The sequence below is a fragment of the Cottoperca gobio genome, chromosome 8 (assembly GCF_900634415.1).
Source record: "Cottoperca gobio chromosome 8, fCotGob3.1, whole genome shotgun sequence".
NCBI classification, from domain to species: Eukaryota; Metazoa; Chordata; class Actinopteri; order Perciformes; family Bovichtidae; genus Cottoperca; species Cottoperca gobio.
The window spans coordinates 10,793,198-10,812,013 of record NC_041362.1 but is presented as its reverse complement, the minus strand read 5'-3'; the positions used below and the strand labels follow the sequence as shown (position 1 = coordinate 10,812,013).

The 18,816-nt window shown below is 41.0% G+C and overlaps 3 protein-coding genes across 3 annotated transcripts; 1 reads left to right on the top strand and 2 right to left on the bottom strand.

Moving 5' to 3' along the window:
- Positions 1-2,841: 2,841 nt before the first annotated feature.
- Positions 2,842-5,049, top strand: aqp8b (aquaporin 8b). The gene is made up of 5 exons (XM_029438067.1): positions 2,842-3,101; positions 3,754-3,880; positions 3,982-4,196; positions 4,755-4,889; positions 5,007-5,049. Exons 1-5 carry the CDS (start codon positions 2,842-2,844, stop codon positions 5,047-5,049), a joined length of 780 nt encoding a protein of 259 aa, XP_029293927.1.
- Positions 5,050-7,758: 2,709 nt separating this feature from the next.
- Positions 7,759-11,789, bottom strand: LOC115012438 (meteorin-like protein). Its single transcript, XM_029438059.1, has 4 exons — positions 11,641-11,789; positions 10,691-11,097; positions 9,439-9,498; positions 7,759-8,641 (listed from the first exon to the last, which is right to left on the bottom strand). The coding sequence occupies exons 1-4, from the start codon at positions 11,724-11,726 to the stop codon at positions 8,319-8,321; spliced, it is 876 nt and encodes a 291-aa protein (XP_029293919.1). The 5' UTR covers positions 11,727-11,789; the 3' UTR covers positions 7,759-8,318.
- A 2,669-nt stretch (positions 11,790-14,458) lies between these two features.
- On the bottom strand, positions 14,459-17,296 carry cbx8a (chromobox homolog 8a (Pc class homolog, Drosophila)). Its single transcript, XM_029438054.1, has 5 exons — positions 17,027-17,296; positions 16,866-16,909; positions 16,385-16,450; positions 15,906-15,972; positions 14,459-15,459 (listed from the first exon to the last, which is right to left on the bottom strand). Exons 1-5 carry the CDS (start codon positions 17,093-17,095, stop codon positions 14,608-14,610), a joined length of 1,098 nt encoding a protein of 365 aa, XP_029293914.1. The 5' UTR covers positions 17,096-17,296; the 3' UTR covers positions 14,459-14,607.
- Positions 17,297-18,816: the final 1,520 nt, after the last annotated feature.

Below are 18,816 nucleotides of genomic sequence, written 5' to 3'. Positions count from 1 at the left end.
TTTACTTCCCTACTGTATGCGCACAGCCCAATGGTGACATGTGATACCTTCACAAGAAAAGGGAAAAAAGGATTGACTCAGCTATTGTTCTGGCATTGTCATGGCAAAGTCATTTAAGTTTTAGGTAACAGTTAATAGAAATATGTTTACTAAAGAAAATCATGTCATAGTGTTACATTTGGCTGATTATTTAAAATAAATGTCTGAATTGATGGGGGAAATTGGAGAAACATCTCAACAACTAAAATAACACCAATTACACTTTACATTTAAAAAAAATGGCAATTCTCTCCAAAAACTGACCGAAGGTTTTACTTCTTCCACTGATCCAGTCAGCCTTGGTCACGTCGGGGCAGTTCATGTGTTTCTCCCACACGGTTTGTCATCAGACACTGGATCAGTGCTCTGCTGCCACCTTGTGGCTGCTGCTCAGTAACGACGGGCACCGTCTGAAAATCAATACGTGGTTCATTTCTTTCCTATTTGCAGAATTACATTATAATGATTTTATTATCAGAATAAAACACATAATAAATACGTTGTCACTCACCCCTAGTAGTATCTGAAGATATAGATCATTTTTAGTTGTATCATGTCCACCTCTGAGATTTTGTGCTTCCACGCAAATACAATTAAAGGTAAGTTTTTCTAATATCAGTTTCGCTCCATTACAGTATCAGTGAATTCCTTCTGTGGACCTTGGTAGTTTGTGATGTTATGTCCTATAACAGCTCAAAATCGTGGCTTTTCAGACAAGGGGCACACCTCTGCCTTATCAGCCTTACATAGCCCATATTACAAGGGTCAATATTGTATACATTGTAAAGGCATTCCTATCTGAGCAGCAGTAATGCCATGGGACCTGTGAACGGTTTGTCATGGGACGGAAGGTGATAGCCTATATGATCCCAATAAATGAAGGGAAATGTGTTGTGTCTGTTAATTCATATGTGCATAGAGCGGAGAAGTCTTGTGGCTTTGCTGAAGGTACTTTAACCCTGGTTGGCTGACGTTAAAGAACAACTAGTGGCTTAGTCAAGTGAGAACTCAAAGCCACATAAAACAGCTTTGAGAGGGAAAATACTTTCTTCTGTGTTGAAGTAAGGCTTGATGTGTCCCTGTTTTCCTGGGTATCTATTCCCTGTTTAGCTATCACACTTTTATGTTTCATTGTAGTTAGTAGGGCAGCTTTCAAAGTCTTGTCACTGAAAGCAGCTTAGAACTGTGAAAGGATTTGCACTCTTGAATCCATGCTTTCCAGGTGCACCTTTCTTAAATCAACAGTTGAATTTCATCTTAAAAATTGCGTAAACATTGACAGAGAAAGCAGGAGAGGCTCTGAAAAAGAATCAATGTATTCCATTTGCACAGGTGACAATAGTGCATTGACGGAAAGTACACTTTTTGTCTCATTTTCTTCACATTATTTCACCTTTGCATAAAAGATTAATGGATGGATTGTTGTCCTCGGGGAGAACATTCTTCTCCACAGTAGATGCATACTTACACTATACACAATTATACAAAAGCACAAAGGCATGGATTAGCACTCACAGACTTTATTGCTTGTAAATTAAGATGACCTATTTTAAGTTTGTATGGCTGTAGGAACAGTTTTCTTTCTAAAACTGACCGTTCTGCACATGGGTAGTCTAAACCTGAGTCCAGAAGGAAGTTGGCTAAAGTGCTGTTAGAGTGGATGATCTGGGTCATGTGTGATTGTGAGTGCTTTGCAGTTCAGGTATGTCAATCATCTGCTTCTTAAGAGCCTCTTTTACTTTTTATGTCAGTCCACAGGCAATATTTCTTTGAGACCTACACAAGTTTGTATTCTCACAAGCTCCTGTAGGTTTAAGTAGGTAGAGTATATCAACCTGAAGGATCTTCAGTGATCCTGAGGACTTATTTGTGTCTGTTATCTCCACCTACTGGTGGATTCTCAACCCGTATGCAGAATTATCCTTGTATGACCATAAGAAAATCTATTTCATACATCCTTTAAATATAAACAATCTGTCATATAACAACAGAAAATAATAAAAAAAAAGAACGAGTGTTTACTCAAGTGTTTCCTGCAAGTAATCAAATAAAGTGTCCTGTGCAAACTCTGCACCATCTCCTCCCGGACTGTGACATTCTTTCATTTAATGTGTGATCATCTTGTGGGAAATGATTAATTAGTAAGTGGAATCTGCTGTATCGTGAAATTATACATTTTAACTTAAGAAGTAACTTTAAGAAATCTCACAGACTTTGCTCTCGGGTAAACATTTATCAAGTTGTCTGGTTTGCATCCTTATCTAGACGAATGTTTTTGTCACAGTTCTTTCATCATTAGGATTTAAGAAACTTGACTTTCTTAAATGACAGTACTGAAGCTCTATTGTATCTGCATCCAAATACAAAGAAAATCCAGCTAAATCTATAAAAAAAAATCCTTTTTTTTAATGGTTATTCGTAGACACTAATGTGTCCTGATTTGACTCTGCCATGGAAAACATGTTTGTGTAACTTCACTGTCCCAATCATTGACAAAAACGAGCTGATTTTTAAACAGTCTGTTGCACAGTTCACAATCCTGTCAACAAATGCATGAAATATTTCTCTTTGCCAGTGCACTCTAGTGATGAGAGGGCATGTGATGAACAAACTATGTTGGATTAATAAGGAAACGAGTCAGTGAGTTCATGGCTGGTCAGTGGAGCAACTCTACCTAGACATTAACTTTACGCACCAAAGTCCGTGTGATTAGCAGATATAGAGATATTAGTACGCACACCTCTGGTCAGCACGCTCAGTGTTATATCCTCAGCTCGTACAACCAGACCTCACTGAAGACTCATGGCTGGTGAGAAGATGGAGATGGGTGAAGTCGAGGCATCTCTTATGTCTTCAGAGTCTAAGCCGCCTGCAGCCAGACCTCCTAACAAATTTGAGAGGTTATTTCAGCCCTGTCTGGCGGAGCTGGTGGGAACTACTTTCTTTGTGTTTATCGGGTGTGTGTCGGTCATAGAGAATGTGGAGTCTGCAGGGAGGCTTCAGCCAGCTCTGGTGCACGGCCTGGCTGTAGCCGTCATGGTGGCTTGCATGGCTGAAATCAGGTGAAGTTCATCTTTAGTTATCTCTTGTATGTTGGATGGACAATAATTAATTAATGTCAAATTGTTTTTTTCTTCAGAAGGACTTCAAAAAAGTAGTTAATCAATTAAGATATATCATTTTTCCTGGTGACGTTACTCATCTGTGCTTCTGTAAATTCATTTTTCTTTCACATGATTCTGTGCATCACATAAAACCATTTTTGATAGTTAGAGAGTTATATTTAGAAAAGAACATGCACCATCTTGCCCTTATGAACGATGTCATGCAGCACCTGAGTTTGGATTTTTTAAAATTCTCATTGAGAGGAAGTGAAGACAAATTCTACCAGATCTGGCAACCCTTTGCAACCACTTCCACAAACCAGCCTGCATTACACGTGATTCACAAAATTGCTATTTACTTGAACATCCACTTTCTTTCCCCCCCCTCTCAGTCTATTATTCCAGTTTTATTTATTTATTATTAATACATTTTCTTGTCTATATTTGAACTGAACTTTCAATAAACAAAAGCATTGCAATCTAATTGCTTTTTCTTCACATGTTTATGTTAAAAAACTCTAAAAGTTTATAGTTTGAAGACAATATTGCCAAAAAACTCTGAACTTTATGTGCAGAACTGAATCTTCTGTCCTGACTTTAATCTCTACAGTGGATCCCATTTCAACCCGCCATTCACCCTGGCCATCTATCTCTGTGGGGGGATGGAATTGAATATGGTGGTCCCGTATCTTGCCTCTCAGTTGGTCGGAGGGGTGCTTGGAGCTGCTATGGCGAAGGTGAACCTGTCTCATTTCTTTCTCATTAAAACATCCCTTATAAACTCTCTTATATATGTACATAACTTAGATGTGAATTTTGGCTGAATTGATGCCAACAGGGGATGACCTCGAGAGAGAACTTCGCCAAAGCCCACGGGGCTGCGTTTGCTCTGCTGCAGCCAGACAGTAATATAGGGGGAGCTGTGTTTGGAGAGGTCGCCATGACCTGCCTGGTCACCATGGTGGTGCTGCTGGGGGCCGTCAACACCAAGACTAGAAGCCCCTTGGTGCCATTTATGGTGGGCTGCACTGTTATCATCAACATATTGGCTGGGTGAGTAGGTCATCTACAGAGAAGACGTTTATTTCCACAGGGAAGTGGAAGAGTTGGAGCAACATTTTGTAGTAAATTCTTTAAGTGTGTTACTATATCACAGGTTTGCCTGATTGAGGTTATTTAAAATATTACTTCTAATTTGGATATTTTGTGTTTCTATGGGCGATTGAAATCCTTCAAAGTTTGTGAATTTGAGAGAAAAAAATAGACATGGGTCATTGAAAGTGCTTGAATGTATGTATTTTGTGCAAGAAAATATAAGTTATTTTAGCTCTTCAACACAGTGTATTGTTTTGCTGTGCTGTGTTAGAGAAGTGTCATCACACATTCAAGCCTCTCTGTTTTTTATTAACTGTTGTCTGTGAGTGTGTGTGAAGCCTCAGGGTTGTAAAAAATAATTAACCTTTATCCGTGTCTCAAACTATGTCGTGTCGGGTCCTTGAATAGGGCAGAAATATACATCAAATGAGGAGTCAAATTCACATGAATATCATATTTTGCTACACAAATAATGGGAGACTCATCTGAATATCCCGTACCTGTTTGTTTAATCAGTGGAGATGTATCCGGCACCTGTCTGAACCCAGCCAGAGCCTTCGGTCCAGCCATAGTGAGCAACTACTGGGTTTATCACTGGGTCTACTGGGTGGGACCCATCGCAGGAGGTCTAATAGCAGCCGCACTGGTTCGGTAGGTGCAGCACAACATATACACTTTATACATTAAAGGATCTTAAAGTCTGTATTTGGAAAATAATTACTGCCTGAGCAAATGACAAACTATGAAACTGTTTTCCTGTTTTTGCAGAGTGCTACTTGGAGACAGGAAGATTCGACTTATTCTGAAATGAGACTTGAAATTGGGAGGATAAATCGTGAGATGGCTTTATCATCTACAGTTACAATATAACCCCCTTCTTTTGTTCCACTGAAATGCTTGTGTATGCTTATGCTTTCTTTGCTATACAATAAAATGTGACCTTTTCACAATATAAAGGAACTTGTGTTTGTTATTTTTGCCACGTTAAGTGTGTAACTTGACTCTTGCTGGAGTTTGATGGCTATGAAACAAAGTTTGTACAGAGTGTAATATTATACTTAGCTTACAGATTCATTGATTCGTTGTACTTGTAGATGATTAGTAAGCCGCGTAAACTTGTCTCTCTAGCTCAGAGAAATACATTCTGGTTTTGTTATTGTAGTTCCTTGACTCTATGTTTTATGTGAGACGACGAGGACATTAGGAAAATGACGTTTCCCACCAGGTGCATGAGTCACAACAATTATATGTAGAGCTTTAGAAGAACTCTCAAACTCATTACCTTTTGAATTGAGAAAAACATTTACTAAAAAAAGCTTGAGCTAAAATTTAATTACTTCAGATTTCCAACGACAAATGGTTAAAAGGAGACCAAATGGCAACCTTTTCAAAGCCAAGAGCCATCTCTGCTTCAGCTTTGTGTCCTTGGTACCCTGTCCCTGCTCTCTAAAGCCGGAGCAGTGAATGCCTGTTCGGCACTGGAGGGTATCATGCTGTTTCCATATTGTACCCCTGGGCCTCCCCACAGCAGTGGCCCACATGGGAAAGCAGGCCAGGCGGTGGGATAAACCAATTACCCCCAAAAGTCTGGGTGGACTCCTGCCGGCGCACCACGCAGCAGCTCCCGGGCCGAGCCCTCCTGGGCTCGTTCCCCATGAGAGCCTGCTGGAATTCCCAGAGATGAGAATTGTGTGCTTTCAAAAGCCTGCAGAAAGGCTATATTTTGCTTGGAAATGTGACATGGAGGCCCCCTGGGACAATACCGAGGGAGGAGACTTCCAACTGAGCCTCTTGTAGGATGAAAAAACTTTGAGGGAAGCTTGATTTTTGACCAACATTTATCAAAATAAGATGTTTGTGTGACCTTTCACCATGTCTTACATACATAGATACTTCAGGGTGCACACAGAACATGTTTCTTTCATATTACAAGTGACTTCTAAAACCGATCTAAAACTTTTTGTTATTATTGTCTCATTTATAATTCATCTATACTAAAACCATAAAATACATAAATACAATCCCAGAAGTATGTTTCAAATGGCTGAGATATCTTATATGTATATATATATATATATATATATATATATATATATATATATATATATATAGGGTGCTCGTCTAAAATCCAGTTTGAACTGAAACCGAAAGAGAAGACATGCGTAAAAAGAGGAGCAATAGATGCATATATGAAAGATAACATGAATAAAGAGCAGAAATGCACGAGAAGACTAAATGTGTACGGAGTGAGAATAAAAGTAAGGGATTACCCCTCCTCTAGCTTCTTGAAATCATGAGCCCTGATGGTTTCTAGATGACAGCAGCCGTGACAATGGTCATTATGTCTGCTGGAGGCCTTGTCACTGCGGAGCCATTGTGTGGGCCCCATTCACCACACAGTCATTTACACTTTCATTGGCAGCTATTTAGTCCTCATAAAAAGTTCAACACACCAATTTGTGAGCCCTGCTCAGCCAAGGAGAAGTGTGGAATAGGCAAAGAAAGCAGTTGCTTTAAAAGTCAATTAATTGTTCCCCTCTTCTGGGAGGGGCCGAGGGGGAGGAACCCCAGGCTTTGGGGCCTCACATCTGTCCATTCGTCTTCTTGGGCCGTGATGCAGGGGCCACACAACTCAAAAGAAACGTCCAATTCAGTCGTCTCAGAGCTTTTCGCCAATCTAAGGAGATTTTGTATTTCCTTTTATGGTAGGGCTATCCTATTATCATAAGAATCTAATTGCAGGGCAAAAGATGGGACGCAGAAGGAAAAGGGGCCAATTTAAGCTTGTTGGATACTTCAGATCGAAATCCTATTCTCCTGAAAAACCAGAGATTATGCCGCATATGATGGTAAATGGGGGTGTAACTTCACTTAAGCCTTTACCCGGTCTCTTAAGGGGCCAGATATTCTTGTGAACCGGAGGGCCTCATGAAATTTAGATTTTTATGCACTGTTCATGAGCTTCGAAACACTTCATCAGACTCGCAGCTATATGAACGGACCAGATTCTCTGTTAAAATTACAATGTTGAAAATGTTATCTTGTGTTTATTGTGTTGCCAGAATAAACACAATATGAAATGAAGATTTGTATCTGATAATAGAAAAGAAACAATGCTACTGATCATCATGTTATAAGGCAGATATCTACACATTATGTTCTTTTTGTCATTTATTAAAACAGCCTATGCTCAAAATAAATGGGGGGAAATGTTTGATTTGATGTTGAGGTTTTCTTGCGAGCCTGGGAGATTTAAAATATTAATACATCTAGTCAAGACCTGCAGACCTACCAGATTTATTATGTCCAGTCTGAGCTAAGCTAAAATATTTAATGTAGTCTTGTAAGATATTTACCAGTATGGTAGTTGAACAGATGTAAGAGAAAATAATTTCAATCATTTAAAAAATAAAAGAAGAAATATGCAATTCATACCTTAATTGAACAATGTAGTAAATCAATGAAACATCAGTAATACAGTGGAGGATGTGTTTGGCAATATAAGCACAATAATCCTGAATCATATGCAAAAAAACATTTTATTTGAATTCCATGCATAGAGTACAACACATATAAATAGACAGAGGATTTGAAACTTAAGCGCAGATGAATCTGAAATAAAAATAAACTTTACATCATATATGTACAAGCCTATTTACTGGCACAAGCTGGTGACTGTGAAAGTCCATGCTTCAGTCTTCCTTCCCGCCTCAGTTCAGGGGGCAATTGTCAAACAGAGGCAGCAAAGTGAACAACAGTTGATGTGGGGAGAAGCACAAAGAGGGAGCAGCAACCCAACCCCTTCTCGGTCTCCCAGGACTGAGGGCAGTGATGGGAGGGAGACAAAGGTCGTCCCTCTCTGAGCCTCAGTGCGGGAGGCCCTGCTGTTTGTCGCTGCTCTGCTCCTCCAAATGTGTGTGTTTTTCTATCAGCAATTCAATTGCTTCGTCCCTGCTGGCGATGCTGGATGCCACCTTTCCTGGCACATGACAACTCAACAGGGATCCCACAGTGTCAGTACTGGAGTGAGGATGTGTGTAGATAAAGGCTGGCTGGGCTCAACTAAAACAAAACACTTCCTCAGTCTAAAGGGAAGTCACAGGAATTCCGACGCGCTGCCCAGGCGGTCTGGTAGACAGACAGGAAGTCTTTGTAACGTGGGGCACACCCTAACCAAGCTTCCCCGAAGTGTTCTGACCCTGTGAAGAGAAACTCTCCATCCCCAGGCTTCACGCGGCACTGCAGGAGCGTGTGGATGTGACCAGACCGACGTGACCCGGAGGCAGCCGCTTGTTGCTCAAACACTCCACTGCGCTGCCAGTACACCCTCACCGCTGACACCTCCACCAACGACGTCTGACGCTCAGAGTCGTGGGAGACATTCTTGATGTAACCTCGGACCACTGAAAGAAAAGAACAGAACCTTTCTTGCATTAAGGAAATCAGATGAAAGATCTGTGAAGAGCCAGTGTGCTTAGACAGAGAAATCTTAGTACTTTCCTACTTGTGATTTTTCTTTCCACTCCTCTCTGTCTGCTTTTCTCCTTTAGCCATTTACACCTTAGCTGCTCAACTATCCCTTATCTTTACATGAGCATGTCAGGTGTGTGAGATTGAGGCACAGAAATGTAGACCTATTACTTCTGCTCTAAAGCACAGGTCTCTCCCATTATGCAGCTCCCCCCGACATCTGTTTGACCTCCTCTGCACTGGCAGCAGAGCTGCTGCTTTCTGCGCAGACACCAGAACATAAGAACAGCTTTTAACATGTATCTCCGTTAGATTCACCAGAGGTGGTCGAAGTATTTAGATCCCATATTCAAAATCTTAGCTACTCGTTATAGTGCAAAAGCATCTGACAACTGAGATTTACAGTTTATTCATTATTAAATGCTCTTTTTGATGCTTAACTATTGTTTTAACACTTCACCCTCATGTATGCTAAGATATCTTATGCCATTTAAATCCACCATTATACAAGTTTGGTATCTCACAGAGGTTGCTCATACCAAATCTCACTCATATCTCTTAGTGTTTGTTTTAATACAATAACTTACATTACTTGTATAGCTTCTACATATCTTAATTGGAATCTAATGCTTCTCTTTCAATGTGTTCAATTTGTAGCGTCACGTAGAGTAGTACATTATAATAGAAACACAATATAAGGTAATGTAAGGTAAGATTATTATGTACCCACCAAAGTCACTGTTGCAGATGGCCATGAGGAGTTGTGTATCATTGCAGGGTCGACATGAAGCTGTAGGTTGAGAAAATGACATTCAAGATGATGAAAATCTGCATCAAATCTGTCAATCATAATCACCCTCTCCCACCCCGTGCATAACCTAAAGCGCTATGACTGACGGTGATTGATGGATGTGTGTCTCTTCTCCTCCCTCCCACTCCACTGACCTCAAATCTGACACACATACCGGCTTTATTCATCTCCCTCCTCACATGAAAGAGTGAAGAAACCATGGGTGAGATGAAGGAATGCTGCGCCTGTGTTTAAGTGCTCTGCCCACCACACCGCCTCCAGATCAAAAACCTTCACTAGTCTTGACTCCGTGTTTGACTCCTATTGTATCCACCTAATTGAATGACCCTGTGCCAATGCAGCAGACTGCTGGAGTCAAACACTTCTGCCAGGCTGGCAATGCAGAAAAGATGAACCAGCAGCTGTCTATTATGGACACAGAATGACATCACCACATTGGGACAGGCCCGCTCACATAGATAAATGCTAATAAACAGAGATGCACAATGAAAAGGCATTTGTGGAATCTGAAGAGTATTTGCAGTCTCAATTCAGGCCCATTGGCCCGGTGCCCTTCAGCCGCCCTGTGGTCTGCTCTGTCCTCGCTGCTTTGTCCCCCCCGATGGAAACCAGACAGCCAGACAAAACACTCGACTGACCAGCAGCTGCATGCTCCAGTCAGCATGATTGGGGACTGTAATTAAATGACCACTATTTCTACCAGGAATTAGGACTGGTCAATCCCTCACACTCCATGACAGTTAATGTAACACATGGCTTTAAAATGTTATTTGAATTTCCGTGCCACTTTCTAACAACGCACCCTTTATAAATGGTTTATAAACTGTATGCTTTAGAAAACCCATTGTGTTGCTGTGTATCCTTTATATAGGGCAGTTATTGGTTTGTAATCCATTTGTACTTATTACATGGATTTTGTTCATGATCATCTGCTGCCCTTCTCCAAAAAGTAAGAGATCAGACATCAGAAACAGGGAATCTTCCAAACCTGGCAACCCAAAGGTTGGCCTCATCAATGGCTTATAACTGATCTGTAAAGCTTTGGGTTTATAATGTATCAACCCTTAATAATGGAACTTGTTACACCTTATATTATTAAGGGTGTAAATGTATAAATGCATATTTTTTTGGATTGATCTTCATGAAGCAACATTAGAGAGGGCCCACTCACTCTTCATCCCGCTGTGGCCCACGTTGGGTGCAGCACTCCTGTTGCCCAGCAGTTCATATCTGAAGCCCATCGTGCGTCTGCTCCAGGGTCCATCACCCTGTGGGCTGGACTGGAGGTAGATGGCGAGCCTGTGAGGACCATCTGCCCGGAAACAGAACACTTGCTGCCCGGGCCGCCCGCCCTCCGTCGCCAGCAGCTCCAGCTCCCCGGCCCGTTCAATGAACACACTGGCTCCGCGGAAAGAGGGAGACGGTTTGATGCAGACGGTGGTGCGCCGGGCGGAGAACAGGTTGGGCTCCAGGACCACCCGGAGAGCCTGGCCCGGGTAAATCCACCTCACCGAGCCCTCTGTACAGCGCAACCGCACCTGGAGAACAATCCTGGAGTCTACACCAGCTGCAAAACCGCTGGATCGCCCGGAAAAAAACAAGAAATTAATAATTTAACAACGTGGAAAAGGTTTCTAAAATTCAAATGACTGCCATGCATGGATTACATTGTTACTAATTATTCATCAATGGTTAATGAATAATTTACGAATGCATTCTAGATCAGTTATAAGACACTAATAAAAACACATTCTAGGTTGCCAGGTTGTAGAACATCCCATTGCCAAGAGTTTTTGTTTTGATAATAATGCAGTTATAAATGTTAATAAATCATTAATGAATGCTAATATGTTTCTTAGTATCTAATAAGCCTCAAATCTGCAGTACAACTTGTCTGCAGATAACTTACGGACGTCAAAATCAAAAAGTTGTTCTTATTAGTGGCTTTTAATGGATCTATAAAACATTAGTATGCCTAAATAATTCATTAATATTAGTAAAGCCATTAGAAGTGTTGCCTTTTAAATGGTCAGTTTGCCTTTCAATATGTTATTTAAATTTCCCTCTCTTTTTCCCTCTTTGAAATGCAATAATCTTGCAGAAATGACAGAGGTTCCTCACCTTCCAGTCCAGTTGCAAAGATCTGCCGCACAGCCGCGTAACTGAAGACCCAGCATGCACATCAAAATGATCACATTCAGCAACATCTCACCCACGGAAACATAACAATCCAGCGAGAAGTGGACGGCAGTGCATGGCTAGAAGGTTTGTCTGTGAGTTATCGAGAGTGAAAGCGTTCTGCTGCGACGCGATACGTGACTCAGCGTCACTAGATTCTCTCTCTCTCTGTGTGTGTGTGTCTCTCTCTCTCTCTCTCTCTCTCTCTCTCTCTCTCTCTCTCTCTCTGTGTGTGTGTGTGTCTCTCTCTCTCTCTCTCTCTCTCTCTCTCTCTCTCTCTCTCTCTCTCTCTCTCTCTCTCTCTCTAACACACACACACACACACACACTTTCTCTAATTAGGACTGATCTAGTTGTTGGGGGACTCTGCTGGTCTTTGTCTTTGCTCTCTAAAGACACACTCTGTGAAAGCCTTCAGCCATCTGTTAACATCAGTGCGCCTTTCTGCACAATAATTCATCCACTTGTGAGAGGCTGTCCGAGGTTTATTTATTGTTTTACTTTACTCAAGTCATACTTCGCATTTTATATCTTACATTTATACAGGAAAATAGAAAATACAACAATTAAGTGAAAATTATAAAAGTGAGTCTAATTTGACCACCTCTCCTCTAAAATGAAATGCATCTTGCGTCCAACGTTATATTACTGGCTGTGCTATAAGAGTTCATCTAGTCTTTATGCGTTTCAAAAGAAGGCCAACTGGAAAAAGACAAAGTAAAGGGGGAACACATAAAAAGTGTTTCTGTGCTCGAGCTTCATCTAGTGGCGGGATGATGCAACGCACAATGCCCTCACATCTGGAGGTCTGCTGCTGGCAGCCGGAGGAGGCTGTAACTCAACAGCCGCTAATACTGTAGATGATTACAAACATCATCATCCTTCACCAATGATTAATCCACTGTGGATGAGTGGTTTCACTTTATTTTAACCTGCAGGGTCTTTGTGAGAAAATAAATTGGCAACGTTTCAAGGTCTTGCTGGTGGCGACATCTTGTGGAGGTAAAGTCTGTGGGGAGTCAGGGAGGCCTCTCGAGGTTTGCGTACAGTTTAATATCTATATAGGCCCTCAGGCAGCATCACATCAAAGGGCTGAGGTTCTTGATGGGTAGTCTATGTCGTTGAGTAAATTGCACTCATGTGGAGAATGTGGCCGGATGTTATCACAGCTGCAGGAAAAGCCTTCGCTGCTCGAGTCACTGCATCTAGAAGTTTAGATGATATTAAATCTGTCAAAAACTTTCAAAATACACGCAGAATACGATGAGTAGGCTATATTTGACATTTTAGACATGTTGCGTTAAAATGCAATTGTAAAAAAAACGTCAATGTTCCATTAAAGCACAACACCAAATTCAGATATTACTATTTAAACCACTTAGACATTTAAAAACGGAGAGAGACCAGACGGAGTTCCCTCACAGGAGCACCGGATGGTCAGATTGGGTCATGTGTCTCAGAGAGACAAAGCAAAGTCAAATGAATGGAGGCTTTGTGCCTGACAGAAGTGGCCTCTTATCAGCGCAGTGCAGCCTGGATGCTTCATGTACTGTAAAGGCCTCATGGACCAAGGTGATGCAAATGATATACTGTCACAATACACTGTCACTGATGGGAACAATCCACGTGATCTTTAAGAACGACACAGTTTAAACACACATTTACAATCACGAACCTCCGTTCACTCAACTCGACGCAGGGGTCACAGTTTGGGAATCTGTTCCTGTGAGTCAGTCTCAATCAAACGGCTGACTGGTGCCATGAAGTAATCCTATTAAAATCATTATAGCCTACAGTGTTTAGATTAAAACTGTCGAAACCAACTCAGTCCTATAGACTCGCTGTCAGCTTCAAGGCCTAGCTCGCCCTTTGAAGTCTTCCCCTGTGTAATCTGACCACGTGCAATAAACGACAGTGGTGATGATGATGATGATGATGATGATGATGATGATGATGATGACGAAGCAATGATAATGATATGCTTGTAAGTTTTAATTAGTATTCAGGTCCACTAAAGCTCAAATTCTGACATATATGTTAATTCTCGTGAGATCTGATTCACGGCGTTTAACTGCTACGTAGGCTACACAAGGAAAGGGAAAGAAATGCAAATACATTTATAAATATATAATATCAATAGATTTATACAACTTGAGATCAGGTCCTCATTGTTTAAATTGAACCGGTGGGGGTCACACAAAACATGTGAAGATGTGCCGATGTGTAGTTCAGTAGTCCCGTGTGACCAGAAAGCTGCTCATACAAAATTACAACAGAAAAATAGCCTATTTTGAAAATGAATCCAAATGAGCATATATCCAAAATTGAGGTTGGAATAATTCGTACAAAACAAAAACTTGCTCAGCAGGAATAATCACATTATTTATTCGGCCGTCTTATCAAGCATTTTTAGATTAGGCATTAGGGACGCATGAGCTATTTATTTAGGTTTTCTAATTATTTCGATTAGTTGACGTTATCCTGCTGATTACTAACATTCTCAATAACACGTTTGGAAAATGCTAAAACCTTCAATTCAGAACCTCGTTAGACTCACGTGGCCTTTTAGTTAAAAGGTGAAAGACATGACTGGAAATTATCTTAAAAATCCAGACTTTGTAAATGCAATCTGCTTTTAGCAACATTTTGTCCCACAAAGGTTATGACAAGGTTGTTTATGATGACATGGTAAAACAGTTTCTAAAGAAACACACAAGAACAGGATGTGATATCAAGTGCAAAAAAAAACATAAACTCACAATGGCACTTTCGTTTTTTATTTTCTCAGCAGCGTATTAAATATCTGTATGTACACGTTTGAAAGTTACATAGAAAAAATATAGCATAACAGTAGGCGTGTTAGTTAGAAGCTTGTTAAACTATTATTTACGCATATTAGAGTCTTCTGACCTATACATCCGAAGCACGTACTCGTCGTTTCTCTCTGAAAAAGCCTTTATCCGAGCTGCTCTCTCTGACGGTGACTGTCAAGAGGTTCATGGTGACATCTGTCACGGTCACAGTGTCCAGGTTGGTGAAACTGGGGCTCCAGGACTCGGCTGGCCGCGCGGCCTGCTCATGGATGGACTCGGATTGTGTGGAGATGACATCAGGTTCACAGCACTCCTTCACTTGATGCCTCCGGTGTTCCTCAGAGCTGCTGGGCCGAGGAACAGACACCAAACTTTTAGTCCTGTGTCCCAACTGACCCACATCTGGATTGAACGCGCTGCAACACAATCCTGCGTGTCTCTGCTCGCTGCTGCTGCTGCTGCTGCTGCTGTGTTTGGGTGTTATCGTGGACTTCTCCTGAAACCTCCTGGTCAGCTGCATGAGGCTGTGATCCGGCGCCACTCCGTGATGAAGCAAGCGTCGGGACATGTTGGACAAACCGTGTGACACCGGCTCCTCCAGTGACCTGCTCCGTTTGGTGTCTGGCTCTGCTGAGATGCCTCCATCAGCTTTCTCATCATAATGTAAACGCAGCTTCGGTTTGCGCCCTCTCTTTTTGGGGAACCGGACCGCTTCTTGGTCTGTCAAAGCAGCTGGTGGGGTCGATCTTGGCCTCCTCTCTGGCTCTGGTGGTCGGATGTAGACACTTTCCCCTCTGTTGACAGCACTCGGTGGGAAGATTGTGGGAACCACGGCACGTAAACCCTCCCGGGCCCTCGGTATTATGACAGGCTCCGGGGTGGGATAAGAAACCTGGAACCCTCTGGGAGCCTCTCTTCTAAATTCATACGTCTTTTCTTTGGCTTTGGCCTGAGGACAGAGCAAATAACGTTTATGAGAGGAGGTTTCCCGGGGATTAAATGTTGAAGTCTCCTGAGGAAATTTAAAGGTTTAAGAGAAGCAGCTGCAGATCTGTTTGGTTTTACTGAGCGTTGAGGCCTTATCTTAAAGCTGCTTTAAAAAAAAAAAGATATTTTAAACTGTATATAATATATGAAGGATGTTTAAAATATGTAAGCAATGTAGCACACTTAAATTCTTAAATCACTGGGTGTATGAATGACTTTCTTTTGGGTTGCAATTGTCATATTAGTCATGAGTCATGAGTAAGAGTTTGTGATTCACAGACCAACCGTTTGAAAATCATTAAGGCTGTAGTTGTCATGTAATGGAAAATACTCATCATCTGCATCGCCTCAGAAAGGCGAAAACATTAAATGAAAACCAGAGAAATGAGAACTAAAAGATTCTCCCACCTTCAATAGAAATGTCTCAGGTTTCGGTCCCCTCTTCTTCGGCCCAAACAGCTCCCTTTCGCGCTCACTTGTGAAAGGAAATCATTAAACGATTCATCACACATTAACAAATATATATATTTTATTATTTAGTCTATAATTAAATCGGAAAATTGAATTTTTATATAAGGGCCCAACTCTGCCAATGTAGTTTGGTTTCCCCAGTTTTTAAGACATGTTTTAGTTCAATTAAAATAAAAAACGTTTCAGAATAAAACAGATAACACGTTTGCGATAAGAAAATTGCTTCACACATTGCAACCATCTGAAATGGAAACGGAATGATCTCACTCCCCTGAAACTTGTTATCACTTCCTTAACTTAAAAAAAAAAATCCCCGTAGACAAAATGTCTTATTTAAATTGACATGTTAGTGGTACAGTTACAGTGGTGCCGTCTCGTATCGGCAGAGGCCTACTGCTGTGCTGTCAAACCCTCACCTCTCCTCGAAAGCAGCGAAGAGACGTGCATCCAGAATGTTTTCCTCCGGCTCCCAAGTGCTGTACCTGCGTCCCAAAAAAAACAAGGAGGAGAGGTGTGTGTTACAATACGTTAGACTGACCAGCCACACTCACACACGTGGTGTAATACTTTAATCAAAGCGATCTCGCTCTCACTGTCAGTAATTGCGGCGCAATTACAGACTGCGTAGCGGACAGTGACGCATGGTGAACCCAGCCATTGCTAAAGCTAATGTGGACTTTAATGCACCCGAGCCGCCTGAAGATCAGACATTTACAGCCCCATGACTGGAGCACAAGAGCCCCCCGAACATACAGTAGACTGCGCTACAGCACGCGGAACACACGATATGATAAGAAAACATCCACGAGCTGAACATACGACAGTCTGAGGGGTTGCAGTTATACGAGCGGCCAGGATGGAGCGCTGTCCTTTCACAGCCTCGGCTACAATACTCACTTCTGAGACCAGCCCTTCCATTTCACGAGATATTCCCAACGACCCTACAAAACAGATCCGTATTCAGGTTATCAAATGTTTGCCTGGAGGCGCCGAACAAACAAATGGTTGCGTAATATATGGGGAGACACAGTCTGTGGGTGGAAAAAAACAGCAAATACCCGTCTGATTCGCCGTTTAATGATGGACTCGGCTGCGAAGACGCTCTCACCAACAGCAGAGAGCTCCATGATTCACCAAGCACCTCGTTTATTTCTGTCTCTTTTATTATTTTTGGCTTCCCCGTGTCCTCTTCGGGTTGTTTAATTCCGCACATCCCATAATACGCAATCTGGAGAGGACGTCATCACGTCTTTTTCTGTTGCCAGGTAGGACGGATCGCGCCGGAGCACATTGGCTCGGTTGTTGCTACGTGCTCCGGGTTTCTGAGTGAAGGGGAGGAGTCCCGCTGCTCTGGCTGCTGTACAGGAATGTCTGGCACAGGGGGCAAGGGAAGTCAGAGACGGATCCACGGACCCCCTGGGGTCCCCGAGGGTCAAGAAAGCCCTAACCAAAAGAAGAAGAAAAAAAATTAATTTCACTTGCATTAAAAAAAAATTAAATGAAATGAGTGAGAGGGAAAATGACTGGTTTCATAAAAGGTTACATCCTCACGCACAACACATTTACACGACACATCAGTAAATATTATTCTATATGTGTAAAATCATGAACAATTTAACATTACAATTCTAATTAATATCACAAATATAAATCCCTGCATAAAGATTGTAAAGGGAACGTAAACAGTCAGATATCTTTCCCGTTTAAGGTAAAACACTTTAAAATACTCCTCAGACACACTTTCATTATGATTAGTCTATAGGTTCAAGATAGATTATTAAAAATGATTTGTTTACTAGGCTACAATCTGCCACAACACCTTTGTATTTACAATTCCAGCTTTTCAGTTTCTGAATACCAAAAGAAGATAGCTCAAGAGCCACAGTGTAATGTAGATTTTACGCAGCAAACCATTTTCACTGAGCACATAATTCAGTTTGTAGCACACAAACATTACAGAGCAAACATAATAAACAAAAGTTCGGTCGGTTTTTAATGATAATTTTCAAGGCTTTGCATTTTTGTTCCATATATTGCAGGTAAACACGAAATGGAACTCGGTTTATTTAGACTCTTTATTATATGATTTTTATAAGACCAACCAAATTAAATGGAAAGCAAATGTGGTCCAAAAAAGACCGCATTGAAGTCCATTTCTTAGCTCAATAACACGCAGAATATCCACAGCCTTTATAGTCATATAGTTATAGTTATAATCATTTTTATTCTGAGGGGCTAAATAACATTATCATAAATCCTGGATGAGCTTTGAATCTCGGAAAGCATTAGGTCAAGGTGTGACTTTATTTGATAACTGGACTTCACCCAGCAGGGCAGAGTGGGATTTACCTACAACGTGAAAGTTTGGCTAAATGTAAATGATATTATTAAACCAGCTGAACTGTCTCTGGTTTGTATTTTAAAAAAAACTCTATTTCTGTAATCAGTGGAAGAATGTTTTGTGCTTCTATAAAAAATAAACATGTCTCATTTGATTTAATTTAATATTTATTCTTTCTTGTATGAATATTTCGAGGAGCCTGTTGTTTCTAAGATTTAGTTCATACCTTTCTCAATGACGACACTAGTAATAGTATTATGTAATCGTTCATTTGTATGCATTATTGTCATTACATTTATTATTCGTATTGTGTTTTTTATTAATTGTTTCTGGCTGTTATTTACCCCACAAATGAAACGAAGCACTTATAATTTAATTGAACATACAACAATTGTATTTCTGCAGTTAGTAGAAAATTAGGATTTTTTAAAATTATTATTATTACTATGAATATTATTATGATTATTATTATTGTTATATAAATATAGGCTTTTCTGGAATATATTG